General features: G+C 41.1%; 1 protein-coding gene across 9 annotated transcripts in view; it reads right to left on the bottom strand.

Annotated features, from left to right (window-relative positions):
- myo9b (myosin IXB) overlaps positions 1-21660 on the bottom strand; it is a 54123-nt gene extending 32463 nt beyond the window's left edge. For 5 of the 9 annotated variants that reach the window (XM_023954627.1, XM_023954630.1, XM_023954629.1 and 2 more), the window contains exons 1-3: positions 21169-21658; positions 857-1080; positions 129-348 (exon numbers count right to left, since the gene is read on the bottom strand). In XM_023954627.1, coding sequence (XP_023810395.1) covers positions 129-348; positions 857-1017 — 381 coding nt within the window. In that variant the 5' untranslated portion in view covers positions 1018-1080; positions 21169-21658. Of the gene's footprint in view, positions 1-128; positions 349-856; positions 1081-20464; positions 20468-21168 lie in introns of all 9 variants that reach the window. The other 4 variants (XM_023954634.1, XM_023954635.1, XM_023954628.1 and 1 more) reach the window with 3 other exon arrangements.
- Between the last annotated feature and the right edge of the window lie 402 nt (positions 21661-22062).

Here is a 22062-nt window from a genome sequence, read left to right as displayed (position 1 = left end):
ACAGTGGTTGGATAAAGCTTCAGGAGACACGTACAAAAGAGCACACTGCTTAAATTGAAACTTATTCTGTATTCATAAAGAACAAAAACCTCCAACCGAACCTCACAGACTGAGTGACGTGTGATTACCTGAAGCAGGAAGTAAAAGCCAAAGCTCTGAGGATGCTTTTCCTGCGCTTTCCGGGGCCACAGCAGAAACCTCTGAACGGGCTGGTCTGCAGCCTCCAGCACCCACTCCTCCCCACCGCACTCCTTCACCTCAGCCAGGACGTACAGACGGCCGGGGTCCAGCCCCAGTTCTGCCGCCGCTTCAGAGATCACAGAGGCTGCCGTTGCATCCTTCTGCACCCTGAGCAGGAAAACCACAACACACGCGCACAAGCAACACGCACAAGCAATAGGAAATCAGATTCTCTGCATTCTTTATGTGGATCTACAACAACCACATGACCTGACTTAGTGGCCCCCCCACTGTGATGACATAATAATAAACCAATGTTTGAACACATATCTTTAAAAGCGTTTTAATGTATTACTAATTATCAGCTGTTAACATGACAGTTGTGCAGGTAATCCTTTGTTTTTAATCAAGTTTCATAAAGTTTGAACATCTGGGAATTATTTCTTAGATTTGTTTTTAATTATAACATGATAGGCAAGCATTTAACAATTTAACTTTCAACTGTGTGAGTGCCATTGAGCAAAAGTGTGTGCCGTGTGGGAAATACTTTCCTCCACAAAGAATACGCATCACAATATTCTATGTAAAAGAACATATGAAGAATAAACTGATTGTATAGAGGAGTTGTGTTCCAGGCGTGTGCAGCATCACGCTCTCCAGCCTGGTGGGGACTCACCTCAGGTCGCAGCACGCAGACGACTGTCCGGCCAGCCGCGGATAGATCTGAAGCAGGTATGTGCGGCCATCATCATCCTTAGGCCCACCTGGGCCGACTGGCCCGCCCCCCCCTCCAACTCCATTCGTTGCCATGGTGGCAGGGCCATCTATGACACTCATCCTGAGCCAGGGGGAGTGGCCTCAGCATGCCGCACCGCCACCGCCGGTCTCACCAAGCAGCACCTAGAGATGACAAGCAGATTGATGAGTAACAATAATTTCCTGTTTATGCATGTTGATGACTGTGCAAGATTGCAGATCCAAAGACATTGCATCATTTTTAGAAAGTCTTATTTGCTATCCTATTAATAAGACGCTAAACATTTTATTTTTGTGGGAAGCAAACCAGAACCTGAAAGGATATTACATTCTCATAAAAATCCTCCACATAATACACGTAATCAAAATAAATGTAATTTTAATTTAAAATCTTTAGCTTTTACCTGTAACAATATACACAAATAGACATAATAAATAATTGTAATGTACTTTAATTTTTCAAAAAGTTAAATATGAAGGATCAACGTACGCTTAAAAAGCTTTTTACTAATTAGCCTGAAACTTTAGCATGCGGTAGCCGCCGTGATCCTTTCTGATAACAGAATGCAGAGAGCACTGCAGGTAAACTACAGTCACCTGACTGCAAAACAATCACTTCCAGGTACAAGACTGCTTCCGTGCAACCAGGTTAAGTCCCCCCACAAATATAGCGCCATATGGGGGGAACCTTTAATAACAACACAGATTCTGTCATAAAAAGACAAATACATGTTAATGTAAGCATTGTGACAGCTTTTGTTTCTGTTCCATTACCCCAAATTCTAAACTAAACCTTGAACTGCAATTTAAACAAAGTAGCAGAAGCAGAATGCTGTGATATTCTCAAACTAATCCAAAAGAATGACAGGTGTGCTAATGTCTGAACTCTCAAATCCTTTATAAAATCCAGTCAAATGCTAACTGGCTGCCACAGACTGGCGACCTGTCCAGGACGTCCCCTGCCTTTGGCCACAAGTGGCCAGGATAGGCTCCAGCAGCCCCGTGACCCTAAAAGGGACCAAACGGGTTTGGAAGATGGATGAATGAATGAATGAATGAATGAATGAATGAATGAATGAATGAATGAATGAATGAATGAATGAATGAATGAATGAATGAATGAATGAATGAATGCTAACTGGCCCACCAGTGCCCATCAGCTTCTTACAGCCCACCGGAAGGCTGAGAGTGGTGATGGCACGGATGGTACCGATGGTAATTTCAGTTTACTGAAGCATAGCCATAGAAAAAACAGTTGTTAAATTTTCCAAAGCAAACATTTTCTCATCTACTCATGTAAACAAAGGTCAGATTTGATCAACTTGGAGAACAATGACGACAGCCTGAGTTTTTATGTTTTCAAACGTTTTCAGCTCCTTTCCAGAAAGAAGAAAACTAATTTGATATATTTATATTTTGGCTATAATCTTAAGTCAGGTTATTGTGCCAAAGTGGCCTGATGACAGCTTTGCAGCCATGCACACAACCATTATCTCATCATAACCGCTTACATGTGAGTCACATGGAGCAGCTTGAAAAGTATGTTTTTTTTGGTTAAATATCTCGCAGGAACACAGCTACAGAAAAATGGTCATTTGAACCCATTTTACCTGTCATAAAGCCTCAATAGAATTGTGATTTATAGCTGTGTAAAGCTGCGTATAGTTCAGTGTAATGGTGGGTTCTGAAAAAGTCCTTAAAGGAAACGGGAACCTGGTGTAAACTGCTGCCTGGCAGGCAGACTGCAGCGCTTTGGTGAAACCATCCGGGTTTGTCTTTACCTCCGTTTATGCATAATGTCTGTCATTAAAGCTGAGTGTTTATTTACTCCAGAGAAATGAATGCCACACAGGAGGAGATGCTACACATGTGGCGTCACGTTTCAGACAACGGTATTGTCTGATTCAACAATATATTTCCATATCTTAACATGTATTTCACAGAAATAGATACATGTCTCATCTACTGTAGCTAAGTTACAAATGAAAATAAGATTAAACATTTAAAAGTTCTTAAAAAATACATTTGTGTGAGCGTGACCAATAGGTTGGGGTCTTCCTCCATCGTCATGTGACCATGAGGGGCCAATCTTTAAAAAGATCTCAAATTCCAAGAAAACTCTGTGGAGCGACAGAGCTAGAAGCTCAAGCTCCAGTAATGAGATCCTGACGTGACCCCATTACGGCTCCTGCTTTCATATAAATCTGTGAAAAGTCCCATAAAATGCTTCTGCCTTGATGGTGATGATTTAAAAAAAGACATTGAATGACCCATTTAACAGCAGAAAATAGAATAATAAAGCTTAATACAGAATTAACGAGGTCAAATTACAGAATCGGGAAGAAAAAAGAGCAGCTGGGCATTCATAAGATTGGGTCTTGCCAGGAAGACTGACCGCAGCAAACATGCAAGTCTATAAAAATGCTAAGGCGTGCAGAACGGCAGCAACCAGAGGGAACTGCAGCCTCCGGATCTTCCAACACGGACACAATCTGCTTCTACTGTCTACAAGCTACAGCACAGCCAATACAAAGCTAGTGTACATGAGAGGACGAGACTCATTTCAGTTTAAAAGCAGGAAAAACCCAGAATGTACCAACGACAGGCTAGGGAAGTGACAGAAATAGAAAGGTAAACATCTAAAGAGATAGAAAGACGAGGTCTTGGGGGGCAGACAGAGGCTTGAAGATAATAAAGCTCTTCGATGCAGAGGAGACCCTCTGTGACGGCCCGGCATTCCACAGATAAGACCCCGCGCTGTCTGCTTTGTGTTGGCTTAGCCTGGCCCTTTAGCTGCTTATGGGGGTCGATGGGGAGACGGCGGAGACACAGTCTGAGGGTTCTGTGTACCTGCTTAACGTGGGCAATGGCGGGAATTTAAAAGCCGCCATTCTTCATGAAAGACTAGGCATATCCCTACCAAACCCCTTTTTGGCTAGATAAGGAAGCCTTTTTAGCAAATGTTTGGGTATATATACTATTTATAAGTTAAAAAGAAACAATAAATACAATTACAGCACACAGAAAGAACACAAAGATGTCATTCCCCAGACAATCAACATCTGTTTTTTATTTATTGATTTTTTTTGTTTACCTTTTTTTCAGATGACAAACTCTTATCCACAAAACTTACAGATTTCTACAGAAAGGTGCAACATTATCAAACACGACACATTATATCTTTGATAATTTAAGAGAACAGTCATGCAATCTATCATGAATATTGCTGCTCTGACAGAGAGGAAAGAAAAAGCATAATCATCATAAGGAATGACTTTAACTTACACTGAAGCTGGCCCTTTGACAAACATTTGGGTTCCTTTACCTTTCAGTAAAAGCCTCCACCAGCAGAACAAGAATAATGAGGAGAAATGATTGAATGTCTTCAGAGGACAGTCAAAAGGACTTTTAGTAGGTAGGTTGTTTATGAAGCTCAGGTTTTATGTACTTCCTCTTTTCTACACAAAGTCCATTTTTGTCCTAATGAACTTCAAGTCCTTCATACAAGCTAATGCAAACCATAGAAACAAAACAACCAAGAAGTATGTTGCTTGTCCTGAGTCAGTGATGGAATCAGACCCTGACATGAAGCTTTCCTGTCAATAGCTGTAAAAATGGACACATTAAAATAGTGAAGGAACGCTTTCACTGTTTGCTGTCATTTCATTCTAACTGTTATGCATTACATTGACTTTGCCAACAAAATGACATGCACACAAAAACTGTGACGTAACAGGTCTGCCTTTTCTTTTTTAGTCACCGAGTTTTTACCTGAATCACCAAATTGTTTCATGAATCTTAACTCTTGTAAATCTCACAAACTGTTGCAAAAAAGTTGTTTCCATTTCAAACTGTCTTTGTTTTTGCTGAAAAGAAACATAAACTGGGAAAATCAGCAGGATGCAGAATTTGAAATTGTAGAAAAAACAATTTGTTCTAAAAGAATATAAAAGTCTGGATGCAATTGCAACGTTTCCAAAGGGGCATCTGAGTTCATGGCTGCAGGGATGTAGGCCAACAGGGAAAATGGAGATGTGACCACTAAGTATCCATCGCCACGACAACTGTCCTCCCATGAACATATGGGGACCAACTCGAGGCATTTATTGTCCCCTGGGTTAAATGAAACCAAACCAAAGTCGGTCAGTGTTTGTTTGTTATTCCCACTAGATTTTAGTTTTAGGTGCATTTACAGGAAGATTGCTGGTTGCCTTAACTTGTCAGTTGGTCAATGAAAATGTGCAGACTTGTGCTTAAAGGGGCCATCCTCCACCATAAGAGATTTACTCGTCCTACAGACAGCATGAGCTGAACAAGACTAACGGCGAGAACTGTGAAAAAGGTCAAATAAAAGGGGCACGCAAAGCTTGTCTCCTCCCCCTTTGCCTTCTCGCCAGCTTGCAGGCTGGCCGGTTGCACACAATAACACCAGAGCAGAGGAGCATCTGCTCCTTCAGTCTGAAGGAAGGCATAAAAGAGAGAAAAGCCACAGGGAAGCAGCCTTTGACTTTGTGAAATATGCCGTCCATTCAATATAAAGCCTGTGCTTCTGTCAGGCTATTTTCCCCTGACACAAGTACGCCGCCACAACAGCATCAACTACAGAGGGGAAGGTGCCGTCATAGAGTCTTTCAAAGTACAGACAATGAAAAAATCTCCCTCATAAACTTCCTAAACCAAAGCTCAATGAAAGGACAGCAGCCTGGTCCAATAGATTATGAATACCATGTGATCATCTGCATTGATCTGCCACTCCCACTATCATACCTACAGGTCATGTATGTACAAACTGAAGCAGCTCATTCATATTACTCTGACTTGTATCCTGTATAACTGCTCTAAAGGATCCATTAATACTTGTTCTAGTTCATCAAAATAAAATTAAACTTTATTGACAATGTTGTGAACTCGTACTTTAAATCCATTCTACGTTGGATTGTGGATCCAGGTTCAGTCTCACATGACTCCTGCGTCGTCTGGGCGACCGTCTGCTGCAGCTGTGTTTTAAATTACTTCTTTAAGTATGTTACTTTCCCTCCATCTCTCCTGGCATCTATTTCACAGAATCTCCCACAGTTCTACCTCACCAATTGACCCCCTACTGGCAACCCCTTCAGCTCTCCATTTCTGTGTTAACCTAGACCAGATGAAGAGGAAGGAAAGGAGAGTGCTAAAGAACAAACCTGAGATAATACTGCCTCCATAAAAGGAAAAACATCAATGTCTGGTGTTTTTGATTTACAAGATTGTATTACTGTGGAACTTCATCTTCAAGGCAGAGGCCAAGCTCCAGAGAAGATAGTTACATTACATTAAAATACCTTCTATCTGGTTTCAAACTGTCCCAAAGTACAGCACCGCTAAAAGCACGTGCAAACACAAATGCAGAAATGTGGAGAAAGACATGTTTTTAATCAGTATCCTAAAGCAGTGTTTATACACCAAAGCAGTGAGATCATGACATGTCTGAGTTAATGCAACCCAGCAGCCAGCTCATTTCCCATGTCATGCTCCAAGGAAATGACAGCAGATCCAGACTACTCACTGCCATAAATACAAATACATTAAAAGGTAAAACCAGAGCAGTTTGGGTTTTTTTGCACTCGCGCTTAAGTGAACTCATGTACAAGTGTCTAATTTTGGTTACAAATGGTAGTTACTGCTGAGGAGACCAGAGGAAAATCAAGGCTCCTTCAGAACTCATGTTCACCAGTGTGAGAATGTGTGTGAATGTGTGTGTGTGTGTGAATGTGTGTGAATGTGGGTGTGTGACTGTGTGTGTGATTGTAAAGCACTTTGGGCCTTGTAGGTAGAAAAGCGCTATATAAGTATACGCCATTTACCATTCATGTTTGTGAGTTTCAGCTTTTAAATGTTGTTGAGCTGAAGAGAAATCAAAATTCAATCAAAGGCTTGCATACGTTTATGGCAAGGTTTGGTAAAACAGACGCCAAATCAACAAAACTGTTGCAGAAAACAGGCTGAGCGGGTCTTGAACTGGTGTCCAGGTTTGATTGACCCCAATAATAAACACCCAACATAGAATCTGGAGACGTGAAGCAGCTGTATGCAAAAATCAGAAACACAAGGCAAACGGAAATGAAGGGAAAGAGGCAGACAGAGGGGATTATTCTACTCGCTCATGTGGGCTACCAGCATTAAAACACATGACTCCATTGTAAGACCAAAATAGTTGCAGCAATGCTCCAAATAAATGGCTGTTTGAATACCCAGTACTCTCACTGCAACTTTACATGACAAAGACACACTTTGGTGGAATAAAAAGACCAGGACAGGCGGGAGCTTCATGCATGATCAAATCTGGATTTATACAATGTACTGGAGGGAAAATAATGCAATTTAATGCAAAAAATCAAATCTTTGAGGTCTTTAAAGGATTCTCATTTGTTTGAAATTGGTTTAGAGTTCATGAAAACAGACAGCAAAACTAAAATATTGCAGAAAGACGTTGTAGTTATGGCACAATTCTGGGTTTCTGTTACACTGCTACACAGAATGGTGGGGAAAGCGAATCGTTGCTTCCTACCACACATCTATGCTGAAAGTGACAAACGTGTTGTGCTAAATGTAAGGCTTTATTGTCTTAATACATTACACCAGGCTACCTGAAAGGTTTTACATCGTTTTTACTTGATTATCAACAAATTTAAAAGAGGATTTTTTTTGTTTTGTAATACACAGATCACATATCGAACCAAACAGTGATGAAATAAATTGAGGTTTGAACAAAGCTCTAACCCAAAGTTCACCTAAACACAAGCTGTAAAAATGTCCGCAGATCAATGCTGCTGATGCTTTGGGAGCTACCGCTAGCTTGATCATCTCCTGAAGAGAAATACTAGAACCACTCGGCAGAGCAACAAGCTTGAAACAGATTTTGCTGTTTAGAGTTTGATGCTCCAAGTTTAAAGTCCCAACTAAAGACCAAAATCTCACTTTTGACTCACCAGACATGAAAGGTGAAAACATAGTCCAACTTTAAAGTGGTCCATGATAACATGCAAGTGACACACAGAACAGCTCATTAGCAAAGCATCATAGCGTGATGACATCACATCATGAAAGCATTGTAGCATGATGGCATCAGTCCAAGACACCGCTGTCTCCGAATGAACACTTTTTACTGAATGTCCTGTTAGTGCTGGAAGTCCAAAAGGTTTGTTTCCAGTTCTTTGTGGTCACATGTTCTGCTGCTTCCTGGTAAAATTGTCACATGTTCCGCTGCTTCCTGGTAAAATTGTCACATATTCTGCTGCTTCCTGGTAAAAATCGTCACATGTTCCACTGTTTCCTGGTAAAATTGTCACATGTTCCGCTGCTTCCTGGTAAAATTGTCAGATGTTCCTCTGCTTCCTGGGTAAATTTGTCACATATTCTGCTGCTTCCTGGTAAAAAATCGTTACATGTTCCCCTGTTTCCTGGTAAAATTGTCACATGTTCTGCTGCTTCCTGGTAAAATTGTCAGATGTTCCGCTGCTTCCTGGTTAAAATCGTCGAATGTTCCGCTGCTTCCTGGTAAAATTGTCACATGTTCCGCTGCTTCCTGGTAAAATTGTTACATGTTCCTCTGCTCCCTTATAAAATTGTCACATGTTCTGCTGCTTCCTGTTAAAAATCGTCACATGTTCCTTTGCTTGCTGGTGAAATTTTTCCTCTGCTTCCTGGTAAATTCGTCACATGTTCCTCTGCTTCCTGGGTAAATTTGTCACATTCTGCTGCTTCCTGGTAAAAAATCGTTACGTGTTCCGCTGTTTCCTGGTAAAATTGTCACATGTTCCGCTGTTTCCTTGTAAATTCGTCACATGTTCCGCTGCTTCCTGGTAAAAATCGTCACATGTTCTGCTGCTTCCTGGTAAAATTGTCACATGTTCCACTGCTTCCTGGTAAAATTGTCACATATTCTGCTGCTTCCTGGTAAAAATCGTCACATGTTCCACTGTTTCCTGGTAAAATTGTCACATGTTCCGCTGCTTCCTGGTAAAATTGTCACATGTTCCGCTGCTTCCTGGTAAAATTGTCACATGTTCCGCTGCTTCCTGGTAAAATTGTCACATATTCTGCTGCTTCCTGGTAAAAATCGTCACATGTTCCACTGCTTCCTGGTAAAAATCGTCACATGTTCCACTGTTTCCTGGTAAAATTGTCACATGTTCCGCTGCTTCCTGGTAAAATTGTCACATGTTCTGCTGCTTCCTGGTAAAATTGTCACATATTTTGCTGCTTCCTGGTAAAAATTGTCACATGTTCCACTGTTTCCTGGTAAAATTGTCACATGTTCCACCGTTTCCTGGTAAAATTGTCACATGTTCCGCTGCTTCCTGGTAAAATTTTCACATATTCTGCTGCTTCCTGGTAAAATTGTCACATGTTCCGCTGCTTCCTGGTAAATTGTCACATTTTCTGCTGCTTCCTGGTAAAATTGTCAGATGTGTTACTGCTTCCTGGTAAAATTGTCAGATGTTCCGCTGCTTCCTGGTTAAATTGTCACATGTTCTGTTGCTTCCTGGTAAAATTGTGACATATTCTGCTGCTTCCTGGGAAAAATTGTCAGGTTCCACTGTTTCCTGGTTAAATTGTCAGATGTTCCGCTGCTTCCTGGTTAAAATCGTCACATGTTCCGCTGCTTCCTGGTAAAATTGTCACATGTTCTGCTGCTTCCTGGTAACAATTTCACATGTTCCGCTGGTTCCTGGTTAAATTGTCACACGTTCTGCTGCTTCCTGGTAAAATTGTCAGATGTTCCGCTGCTTCCTGGTTAAAATCGTCACATGTTCTGCTGCTTCCTGGTAAAATTGTCACATGTTCCGCTGCTTCCTGGTAAAATTGTCACATGTTCCGCTGCTCCTTTATAAAATTGTCACATGTTCTGCTGCTTCCTGTTAAAAATTGTCACATGTTCTGCTGCTTCCCGGTGAAATTGTCACAAGTTCCGCTGCTTCCTGGTTAAAATCGTCACATGTTCCTTTGCTTGCTGGTAAAATCTTTCCTCTGCTTCCTGGTAAATTCGTCACATGTTCCTCTGCTTCCTGATAAAAATTGTTACATGTTCCGCTGTTTCCTGGTAAAATTGTCACATGTTCCGCTGTTTCCTGTTAAAATCGTCACATGTTCCACTGTTACCTGGTAAAAATCGTCGCGTTTCTCTGCTTCCTACTAAAATTGTCACATGTTCCACTGTTTCCTGGTAAAATTGTCACATATTCTGCTGCTTCTTGGTAAAAATCGTCACATGTTCCACTGTTTCCTGGTAAAATTGTCACATGTTCCGTTGCTTCCTGGTAAAATTGTCACATATTCTGCTGCTTCCTGGTAAAATTGTCACATATTCTGCTGCTTCCTGGTAAAATTGTCACATGTTCCGCTGCTCCCTGGTAAAATTGTCAGATATTCTGCTGCTTCCTGGTAAAATTGTCACATGTTCCGCTGCTTCCTGGTAAAATTGTCACATATTCTGCTGCTTCCTGGTAAAATTGTCACATATTCTGCTGCTTACTGGTAAAATTGTCACATATTCTGCTGCTTCCTGGTAAAAAATCGTTACATGTTCCGCTGTTTCCTGGTTAAATTGTCACATGTTCCGCTGTTTCCTGGTAAAATCGTCACGTTTCTCTGCTTCCTAGTTAAATTGTCACATGTTCCGCTGCTCCTTTATAAAATTGTCACATGTTCTGCTGCTTCCTGTTAAAAATCGTCACGTTCCTTTGCTTCCCGGTGAAATTGTCACAAGGTCCGCTGCTTCCTGGTTAAAATCGTCACATGTTCCTTTGCTTGCTGGTGAAATTTTTCCTCTGCTTCCTGGTAAATTCGTCACATGTTCCTCTGCTTCCTGATAAAAATCGTCACATGTTCTGCTGCTTTCTGGTAAAATTTTCACATGTTCCTCTGCTTCCTGGGTAAATTTGTCACATATTCTGCTGCTTCCTGGTAAAAAATGGTTACATGTTATGCTGTTTCCTGGTAAAATTGTCACATGTTCCGTTGCTTCCTGGTAAAATTGTCACATGTTCTGCTGCTTCCTGGTAAAATTGCCACATATTCTGCTGCTTCCTGGTAAAATTGTCACATGTTCCCCTGCCTACTGGTAAAATTTTCACATATTCTGCTGCTTCCTGGTAAATTCGTCACATGTTCCTCTGCTTCCTGATAAAATTGTCACATGTTCTGCTGCTTTCTGGTAAGATTTTCACATGTTCCTCTGCTTCCTGGGTAAATTTGTCACATATTCTGCTGCTTCCCGGTAAAAAATCGTTACATTTTCCGCTGCTTCCTGGTAAAATTGTCACATGTTCCGCTGTTTCCTGGTAAAATTGTCACATGTTCTGCTGCTTCCTGTTAAAAATCGTCACGTTCTTTTGCTTCCCGGTGAAATTGTCACAAGTTCCGCTGCTTCCTGGTTAAAATTGTCATGTTCCTCTACTTCCTGGTTTAAATCGTCACGTTTCTCTGCTTCCTCAGCTTACCATCGCCTCTTCGCACTCCGTTTTGCACAACCTGGACAAGGCATCCTGGATGATTTCTGCCAGATGTAAAGGAACTTACGTGAAGTCATTCATCAGTGACCAGAGTCAGACTGAACGTTAAAAATAGAGCAAAAGCAAACAGTACAGAGCAAAGCTCAGCTAACAGCAAGAGCACTGCCAGGGTTTCTGCTCCCACTTTGTCTCTTTCTCTTTACGCCTTTGGCTGGTCTCTTTCTCTCCATCTTTTTCCACTTCTAGTACATTTTCTGTACTTTTCTGTTCCCCTTGTCACTCTTCACAGCCTTTCAGGCATCTGGTGGTCAGACGAAGCTGCAGTCAGCAAATTTACACAGAAGTTCCACAATCTGGATATCTGTTTGCAGCCTCTGTTCGTCCAGTTTGCTTCCATCAACGTTACAGGTACAAAAGCAGACTGTGAACTGTTTTTTATCATTATTATTGTTGCTTTACTGTCATTATTATTTAAAGACGTTTCACATCATTTTAAGAAGCTTTCTCAATCTTGACATTCTGGATTAGAGAATGTAATCGAATATTAGCTTAATACATGCTATATCCAAGGGAATGTGGGTGAATTTTCAAAATAGTTTGACTTAGGTCTGCACGATATGAGGAAAACTTGCGATATGCGATATGAGGGATTAATATTGCGATAACGATATAATTTGCGGTATATAAACAAATAGCGAAACAACCAAAAACATCACTCCCATTTTATTGCAACAGTTTTAGAATTGTACTCCAAATGACCCTCGTTGACATAGGAGGGAACATCTAACATAAAAGGGCTCCATCTGATTTGTCAACAACGCTAAAGGCTCTATCCGATTGGTCAAATGCATAAAGGGATTTATTTGATTCGTTAAATAATTTAAGCTGCCATAAGATTGTTTTAGCACATTTAAGGTAACCATTTATTGCATATTTTGCTGTGTTTTGCGATATGCATATTGCACAGCTTGATCTTGTGATAACGATAAATTTGCGGTAAATTGTGCAGGCCTAGGTTGACTATTACAAAACACTGATAGAAGGAGTTTGTGTCATTTAGACAAAACACTAAAAAGGCACACAACCAAAACTAATAAAAGCAAAAAGGTAAGAAAGCTCAAGAAAAAGGATGTATGAAGCTTTTCTCACCGTATCATCAGCAGGAAACCTTTCTTTTCAGAAATTCCGCCATCTTTGTGAAACAGAAATAACAAATTGAACTAAATTTGTTTTCTGTTCTTTGTTGAAAAGTGTCTCAGTTTCACAGACTGTTAAACTGCACTTCTTTTTTTTTGGCTTTCATGTCAAGAACATTCAGATTCTCAAACCCGACAAAAAGAATGTTATATTTCTGTGCATGCACAGTTTCACTCATAAAACTGGGTTTATTGATCATTGCCTTAAGGATAAACTATTCACTTTAACGCTAAAATGCTGAGGTCTAACTGTACCAATGGGATTCTAGGAAATGTTTCTGTTGTATCCAAGTACAGATGCATGGTTAGTATTATCTGGTTAGAACAAAGACATCTTCACAAACTCAAGCAACAAATATTTAACTTATGAGTGGATTCATTTTCCATTATTAGAGCTGAACAAATACAATTCTAGTTCAAGTAAAATAGCTAATAAAGTTTTTTATACACTTGACCCAGAGTCATTAACACAGTTCAGTGGATATTAAAAAAAACACAAACATAGGTCATAGACCTTTAGATTTATTGAGTTGTTGACAAAAGCAGTAATATTACTGAAAAGATTACACCTAAAAATTAAATCTTTCTGTGTGACTGGATTTTTTTTATCTGGTGCAACTGTGAGTCTGGTGCAATTTCTGTTTAAATGAAGAATGAGAAGCAGAACTAACCGTTGAACATGACGCATGAAGGAACATTTCAAAGAGGCTTCTTCTATCACACTCTTTAAGGTTATTGTATATAGCTTTACATAAATATATTTGTGTTAAAAACTTTATTTGTACAAGACATTTTTAAATTAGGTTTTGTTGAGAAAGGACCCACTATCATCTCTCTGCATTAAACATAACAGTGTAAAGGAAAATAACATTTCTACTGAAGTTAACACCAAAATATTACCATTTTATTCAGTCCACAATGCAGTCTACCAATACAATTCTGTAAAACATGGAACGCTGTACGATCCACCGGCCGGAACGTGAAACACTGATGATTAAGAGGAACAATTAACAAGAACATTTCCCACGATAAACTTTTATAATATATTCAATGAAAATGACATTTTATCTTTTCTTTATTAAAAAAATCCTGAATTGTAATTTTTTGACTCAGCTTTGAAACCCTTAAAACAACCCCTCCAATGAAAATGGTGATTGTTCTTAACATGTTCTTCTCGCATTTTTCTCGTGATGGAGGACATATATAAAAGAGTTTAAGATTAAAACAGCATTTCTGAGTATTTCTATCCTCAAAATGTGATGATCAGAAGCAGATAAAAGGCCACCAAAGTCTCCCTGCTCTGCTCTTATTCCAGATTCTCCACTCGAAAACCAACAGATCCATTAAAGTCTGAGCTACCATTTGGCTACAAACTGCGCGGCTGTGTAGCTCCAATACTGCCGGCCGTTTTTACTTTGATATGCTAATGTTAGCTTGGGGTTGTGAGGGTCTGTGAGCTAGCGGGACAGTGCCAACAGGCCGGTCCACAACCCAAAGACACATTTCTAACGAGCTCCTGCTGCGCTGCAGAAAATACGTCTTAAAAAACAACACAAGCTTTTTGATTCTTGCAAAAAATCATAAAAAGAATCATAATTAAAAGACCCCTGGGTGGGATTATAAAATGGATAAAATTATAGTTGAGAAGGACTTTAAATGAAAACAGAATAAACTGAGCAATGCTGGTAAAATCTGTTAACATCTTGGCTTCTTCCCATCAAGCTGAATAGATGTGTTCAACATTACACAGATAACTCAGGGAGGACTAACAACGAGCAAAGAAATCCACTGGAAGTAGGCCATTCCCCAATAGGGCCCTCTACTTTTTCAACTTTATACCCTTTCATTACTGCTGGGTCTATTTACAAGGTCCACAAATTCACCTAACCACAGAGAAAGAACACTTTAGGAAAGAGTTACTAAGGAGTTGAGGCAATCAAAACCCTTTTGCTCGACCCCTTTGCCTTCAACGCAGCATCAAGATCTGCCATCGACCACAAACATCTGCTTTTTCAGTGCAAGAGGAAAATGTTTCATCTATGCTCAGATCTCAGTCAAATGACTCGATCGAGTCTAAATCTCTAGAAAAAAAGGATGAATAAAAGTCACTCAGAAACAGGCTGATAAACTGCATGTGGATAAAATAGAGACATCACAGCTGACAGTTCACTCCAGTCTGGCTGTGTGGGCTGACATCAGTTGTCAAATTAAAAAATAAAAAGTTGGCTGATGATGTCAGGACACAGTGCTTCTCAGAAATAAGTGGGCCAACACAGAATGCAAATATTGTTAAATGCAATCTCTTGATATTAATATAGCTTATGGGCTTACTGCCTATAATAGTACTTTATAAACACACCCCTGATTATGTTTATTGTGACCCTGAGTGGTCTGAGGGAGAGCAGAGTGATAATGGAATTTCTCTGACTATGTTAGCAGCCAAGTGATTAAAAACAGTAAGGGATTGTCATCAGACTGGGGAAACCCTTTGGTCCAGACCGAGTCCGCTTAACTTGTTCTGGATTGAGTCCTCAACCTTACGTTTGGCCATGTTAGCTTCCACTCAGAGATGCTAGCAGCTGAAGAGGAGACGTCATCGGCTGCTTATGTCATATAGACTGTCGGAAAACCTTGAGAAGCAACGTGTGTCACCTTCAAAGTTGTTTAATGGAGACTGCATTCATCTGATCATGTTAAGGAAACTTAAAGGTTTACAATAGCTCAATCTTTTGCTTTAATAAAGTATGTCCTGGAGAATTCCTGAGACTGTACAATCAAGTAGAACACAACCACAATTTGCATTCGAAAAAATCCATACTGGTGTCCCATTTATCCTTCCTGACCTCCTTCTTTCCATGAGCACACATCTAGTGAGCTTGTTGTAGTGGTTAAGAGAGCAGTTTGAGAGCATTTGTGCAGCCTTTGCTTTTGAGAGGCTAACATCTACTGAAAAGACCAACTTCAGCTTGTTAAGGAAGTTAAGTGTTAGATAACTGATTTATCTTCTAAGACATAATGCAGTAGATGAACGCAGAGTTTACGGAAGCAGGGAACACCAGCCTGAGCTGGTTACTCAGCAACAATGTAAGGGCATTGAGTAATAGCAATTTTTACACATAAATAGAAGTACAAGTCTCTGCATGTGTTCATGTTATGCCATTTTAAATGAGCCCACACCGCAGCCTTTAAAGGTTCATGATTTCTGAGGTAAAAATCCAGTTTAACAAATAAAAATAAAGGAGCAGCTGAGTATGAAACCTACTCGTAATATCTCCTTCACTTTCATTTACTTCACTTTCAAATAGCTAGATCAAATAAATATGCAAAGCCTGTTTTCATTACAGGTGTAATGATATGCCAATAAAAAGCATTCAAACGTTATACATACCTCCACCATCTTAAAGGAGATTAACATCCATTCCTGGAGTGAAAAAAGGGATCTGAAGCAACAAGTCCACTGCTGAAAGTAGGAGAATGGGCAGGTCCTAGCAAACTCCCATGATACCTCTGCCTAAAGATAGTAGACCTGGTGGATCTGTGAGGCTGGACTCCAAAGCTGAGGGACTGCAGGTCTTTAAATCATTCAACATGTAGCCTACATAGAAGATTTCACCAGTATAGAGACAATATATACAGCTAAGGGACTCGTTACAGTTCACTGTGCTGCCACAGCGGTTCCTGTCCTTGTTCTGTAAAACCTAAACCAGTAACCCATGAAAACAATAGAACTGACAGGAATCGAACCAGCACGTGGTCACAATGAAACGAGACTGAACAAGTTCAGCCAGCCGCTCATATTCTGCTAACTTCACTCTAGTACCATGGTAGATTGTGTCAGCATCTGTTCCTGTTTTCAAATACATCTGCAAAACACTTCTTTGTAGATAAAAATGGAAATACTTTGCTCTGCAACCATTAAGCTTCAACTGCTGTCAAAAAAACGGCATCTCTGAAATCACCCATTTAAAAATACAAAAACACAGAAACACAGTTCTTTAAAAAATCGATGTCAATAAGCAAGCGAGTCCAAAAAAGGCTTCAGAAAACATGTCATTCCTGCCACGCTTGAGGAAGCGCTTCTGTTAGATTAGCATTAAAATATTCAGCTGGCTTTAGAGTCACAGCACAACGTTCTGCAAAAGGAAATAAAGCTTCCTCTAATGTGGTCAGGTTAACGATCCAAATCCACTAAAGGCCAAAACGTAGCAGAAACACTACTGTGTGATTATTAAGAGGATATAACTTTTATAGATAGAAGAAGTAGCTCTGGGGATTTTTAAATCTACAGAACTGGAAAAAAAAGCTTTTCTATTTAGGAAACTTGCAAAGTGTAACACATAGGTAATGATTAATTAGAGTCTGATCTGAGAGAAAGGCATACAAAATGTTCTGCTTTCTCAACAACATCAGCGGTTTGACTGAAAACGGAGCTGAAGGTTGACCGGTACTCCATCCCAACCCCCTCTATAACCACTGTCACAGAGTAAAGACCATTAGCGGGGGGCCATATGGTCTTTTTCTTTCAATAGCGATGGCAGAGAGCCTCTGTGGGCCCCCAGAGAGTCTGATGCAGAAGCTATGACGTTTAAAACATTTCCCAGGGTAATGACTGGATTGTTGGGTTTCTTTGGCAGACCTGGAGGTAATCTCTGCCCTGAAGAAAGCTTCAGGTTCTTGCATTTGGTAAGGCTGGGGAGGAAACTTTCAGCCCCACACCTCTAACGTCACAGGCTTTGTGTCGGGGAGAAAGAATGCAGTCTGTGCTGCTGGAAACACCAGAACTGAAGGAATAAAACATCACAGTGCTCCACTGAAGGCTACTAGCAAACATCAGGAGTTTAGAATGGTATGCAGAAAAAGTCAGTCCTAATGTGCAGAATAATGTCATTATCTTGTTTAAAAACTAGTTTGCTTTTTAGTTTGAAAATACAGTTTTTAATGAGATCCTGCTTCATTTGCAAAAAGTTTTAAGTCTAAAGTATTCATAATTTCTGAATAAAAGGTCAATGAAACTTAAAGTCATCCTCTTTGATCTATTGTAAAAGCTTCCCAGTGCTCTTTAAATGATGATGATGATGATGATGATGATGCTGTTTTTAGCCTAAATCCAAACCTGGGTGGTTTTTTCTAGGTCATAGTTTCTGCAGGGCAGCAGAAGTTTATTAGAAATTTCCCTGCTGCGACTGTTGCTGTTACAGTCTCACCTGCTAGCTTACAGCCCCTCCCAACCTACCATTACCAGTGCTACAATAATGGAAGGCGCTATTGGAGCCAGATTCCAGCTCAGACCAGGAAAACAAAGGCGTACGTGGATCCAATGGTCTCCAAGAACGGAGCCAAGCAGGAAGCCTGCAGTCTGCCGATTGTAGCTTCCACCTCACACCTACAAGCTTTTCCAATCACATTCTTTGATTTACAACTTGAATAAAAAAATACTCAGAAATGCAATTTTACGATTAATTTTCTCTATTTATGTCCTCCGTCATGAGGAAAATTCCACAAGATCAGATTGAAAAAAAAACGACACAACGTTCCTTTGAGTGAGAAGTGCTTTTATGTGTAACTGCTATTTGTTCTTCTCACACATTGTGTTTTGCCTTTTTAATGTGACACAGTGACATGTGACCTCTATATACATATACCTATGTCACGGAGGATAAACAGATTATTTCCTCTCTGGTTCTCCCCTGAAAGCTCAAGTCTCATCATGTCACAACCAATGAGACAACAAAGTAAATAAATCATGTTGCCTGATGGGTAAAGATGGCATGAACATCTATTTAAAGACCCACTCCCATGAAAACTGTTTTTGGTGTTTTTAAAGCTCGTGTAGCATTTTTCTGATGATGGCTGCCATATATAGAGACGATTAGGATTAAAACTGGGTTTCTGTGTTTTTCATTATTCACATCATGTCAAATCAGAAGAAAAAGCTTGTAGGTGTGATGTAGAACAGCAGGCCCCAAACTTCCTGCTGGGGTTGGACGATGTCCCTTAAATTGGCCGTTGACGATGTTTGCAGTAAACCATCGGGATGGACGATGATATTGTTTTTATTATAATTATTATTCGTTATTTTACTTTATTTTATTCCCGACTAATGACTCATCCGCGATGATCCAGTCTAAACTGAGGGAAGTGACTTTAACAAAAAAATAACAAACAAAATAGAAAAGAAGTGGTCCGCTCCTGCATTTAATCAGTCAAGTGGACCGGTAGAGCGCGGACTTACAGCTGTGTGTTTGAGGGGAAGGAAGTATGCTTTGTTACGTGTGCGATATGTGTGGGAGATTTAGGACTGTGATCCGTCCTGCAACTCTAGGTGAACGAGCTACCGAACTCAGGAGAACCGGGTCAAAACGTGTGTGTCCGGGCAGAGCTCGGACCGCCAGCACACACAGCGGCTTTGGGGCGGTGTGTGAGCTTAAAGCAGAAATGTGGCTCAGTCCTTAGAAACCGTTCAAACAATCATGTGGATTTGTGTTTCCAGTCGTGTCCCGACTAAATAAAGGCTGATGTTATTCCCACATGTTTACGTTCAGCCAAGATGCAGATTGCAGGATTTCCAGCATGGATTTATGTCCATCCAAAGCTAATGTTGTTAGCCTGTGTTAGCATACTGCTAATCCTGGCTTCCGGCTCCGTTCTTCAACAGAAAAAGCACTGACCACACGGATTAAAATTAAAATGATGAGCGAACAGGCGCTTCATAATATTCATAACATTAATGAAAGCACGTTTAGAAGATCATCTCGTATATGACCGGGCTGAAACATGTCTATGTATGTAGCCGGTCGGCGGAACTCATTTCCTCTTCCGGTATTTCAAACACTGCTGCGCATGTGCGAATGATTTATGTCGAGTGAAAGTGTGACCCATGTGAACGTTTGTTATATTCTGAAAACATTTTTCTGGGCCATCTACACGGTTGGATTCTAATCCGACCATTGATCCCATCAAGATATTTTGCACATGTAACTGCAGCTTATGGTGTGGACTTGCAGCGTGGCGGGGGCGTGGCATCACGATGGTGTCTCTCCATCGTGAGGTCAGTCACCCATCACGATGGACGATGGTATCGTCCATCGGCACAACCCTACTTCCTGCTCTGCTCCATTCTGATCATCCACCTGCAGACAAGCAGTTCCATTGTTTCCCTGGTCTGAGCTGGAATCTGGATCTAAACGGTACGGATGGATGGATCTGATATTGCTACCATTTTGATTGCTATGGCAATGCTAGGTGGGGGTTGATAGACTGTATATGAGAACTGCACTGAGCGATCCCTCCCCAACAGCCAAAATCCCATATCTATAGAGAAATAAACAGCTGTTACTCAGTTATTCAGAATAACCATTCATGCTCTGGTACTTCTTTAACATGTTCTTGATAATCCTCTTCTTTATCATATTTTTTATTGCTTGTTTTCTAAGTTAAAAGCTAACCAATCAGATGCCTCAATAAAAGCATCCTGTGCCCGTTGGCCCCCACCTTTCAGTGGAAGGGGTGTGGACAAGCTTTCTTCTGATTTGGTGACAGTAGATGCCATAGAAACCAGTGGATGACCAACCAGTGGTCAGCTGGCTCCAACATGGCGACGACCGTATGGCGGAAAAAAGGTGACTGAATTGGCCTCATTTTGCTGGAGCCAGAAGGAAAGCACGCTTTATGGATGACGTCACACTCGCCTGGTCCAGTTCTCTCTTATATAGTCAACGGTTCGGGTGTGAGGGGCTGTAAGCATGTGGGACAGTAAACAGATGGATGACGGGAAGCAGGGGTGGGCTTACTCCGTGCCAACAGCCCCATCCGCAACTCAGAGGTGCATATTTCAAGGACCTTCTGCAGAAATGATGTCCAAGAAAACCACAGGTTTTTATGATTTCAGCTAAAAATGGTATAATCCTAATTAGGGAACCAGATCCAAAGTTGATCAGAGAGGGACTCAAAGTGACAGTCAACTGGACAAACTGGACTAATTTTAATGTATGTGTTTACCTCCATACATGACTTCATTACTGTAGGAATATGAGGAAATACCTGATAGTTCATTGAAATACTGTCAGATACTGTCAGGATCCAGTTTTTTTATTTTACTTTTTACTAAATGTTACTCATCTACTGACTAAAGTCTCATTTCCTCTGTTGATGTTTTAATAACTATGACATCAGGGTAAACCAGAGAAACCCAGTCCATCAAGCTGCACCCAGACACACATATTGCCCCATGTGGGGTAGATCACGGGGTCATTGTGTGCCTTTATGGTCCCAACACCAACAGGAACAGTCCAGGTTTGGTGCAGATTACAGCCGGGACCGGGACCGGGACCGGGACCTTCCCACCGTGCGTCACTGACCAGCAGACTGGACCGTCATCGCACCGACAACCTCCGGGATCGCCCCGAAGATCTAAGCAAAGCTACTTTCAGCCACTTCCTAGAGCAGACCGGGCTCTGAATGCCGCTACTTATTTCCGCATAAACTGCACATTTCTATGAAATTCTACAGAAAAGAAAACTAGAAGCTTTTTTTCACCGACATACCTTCTTCTACGGGTCGTTGTCTCATTGTCCTGCTGGAGTCCTCGGTTCTGCCCGCGACCGTTGGAAACTATATAAAAACGCTTTCAGAGCCGGTCGGAGCGTCTCCCGGGTCTCCGCTCCTCCGTTGACCGAAGGCTGCCTCGTCCCAAACGAAGAAGTCCCGGGAGAGTCACACAAAGCTCGGTGTTGTCAAGCTGGAGGGTCGCTGGAGCCAACACCGAGGCGGCCGGGGGCGAACTCGCATCCTTTCCGTTGAGGGAAAATGTCAGACGAAGTCGTTTCCAAAGAAAAGACTAAAAAAGGACGGCTTTAAAAACAGCTGAATGTTTCCAACCAGAAATCGCTTCCACCGGCTAACCGGCGCTAGCCTGCCGCTACTTCCCTTCCGCTCGTCCTAATAACAGCGGCGGACAAAAAGTTGAGGAAAAGGCAGATTCTGAGCAATGACGGCGCCCTGTTGCTGGGACGCGTAGGTTAGAGGACAGCGCCCCCTGGAGGATCATAGCGGTACTGAGACGCGTTAGTTACAGGACAGCGCCCCTTCAGGATCATAGCGGTACTGAGACGCGTAGGTTAGAGGACAGCGCCCCTTCAGGATCATAGCGGTACTGAGGCGCGTTAGTTACAGGACAGCGCCCCTTAAGGATCATAGCGGTACTGAGACGCGTCCCCTTCTGTTACAAAAAACATACCAATAAACATTTTTGGTTCATAATTGTACTGTTGAATAGCTTCAAATCAGTAAATATTACGTTCTTAAATAATACTCTATGCTTATATGCATTTATCCAACTAAATTGAAGCTTTAAAAACATAAATAGAACCTTTAAATCGTTTAGTAGTAATAGTAGTAATATTTATTGGTCTAACTTCATATAAATGTTTTTAAAGTAA

This window comes from Oryzias latipes, chromosome 4 (genome assembly GCF_002234675.1).
Source record: "Oryzias latipes chromosome 4, ASM223467v1".
NCBI classification, from domain to species: Eukaryota; Metazoa; Chordata; class Actinopteri; order Beloniformes; family Adrianichthyidae; genus Oryzias; species Oryzias latipes.
Note: the sequence above shows the minus strand (reverse complement) of the source record. Positions and strands in the feature narration are given on the sequence as shown.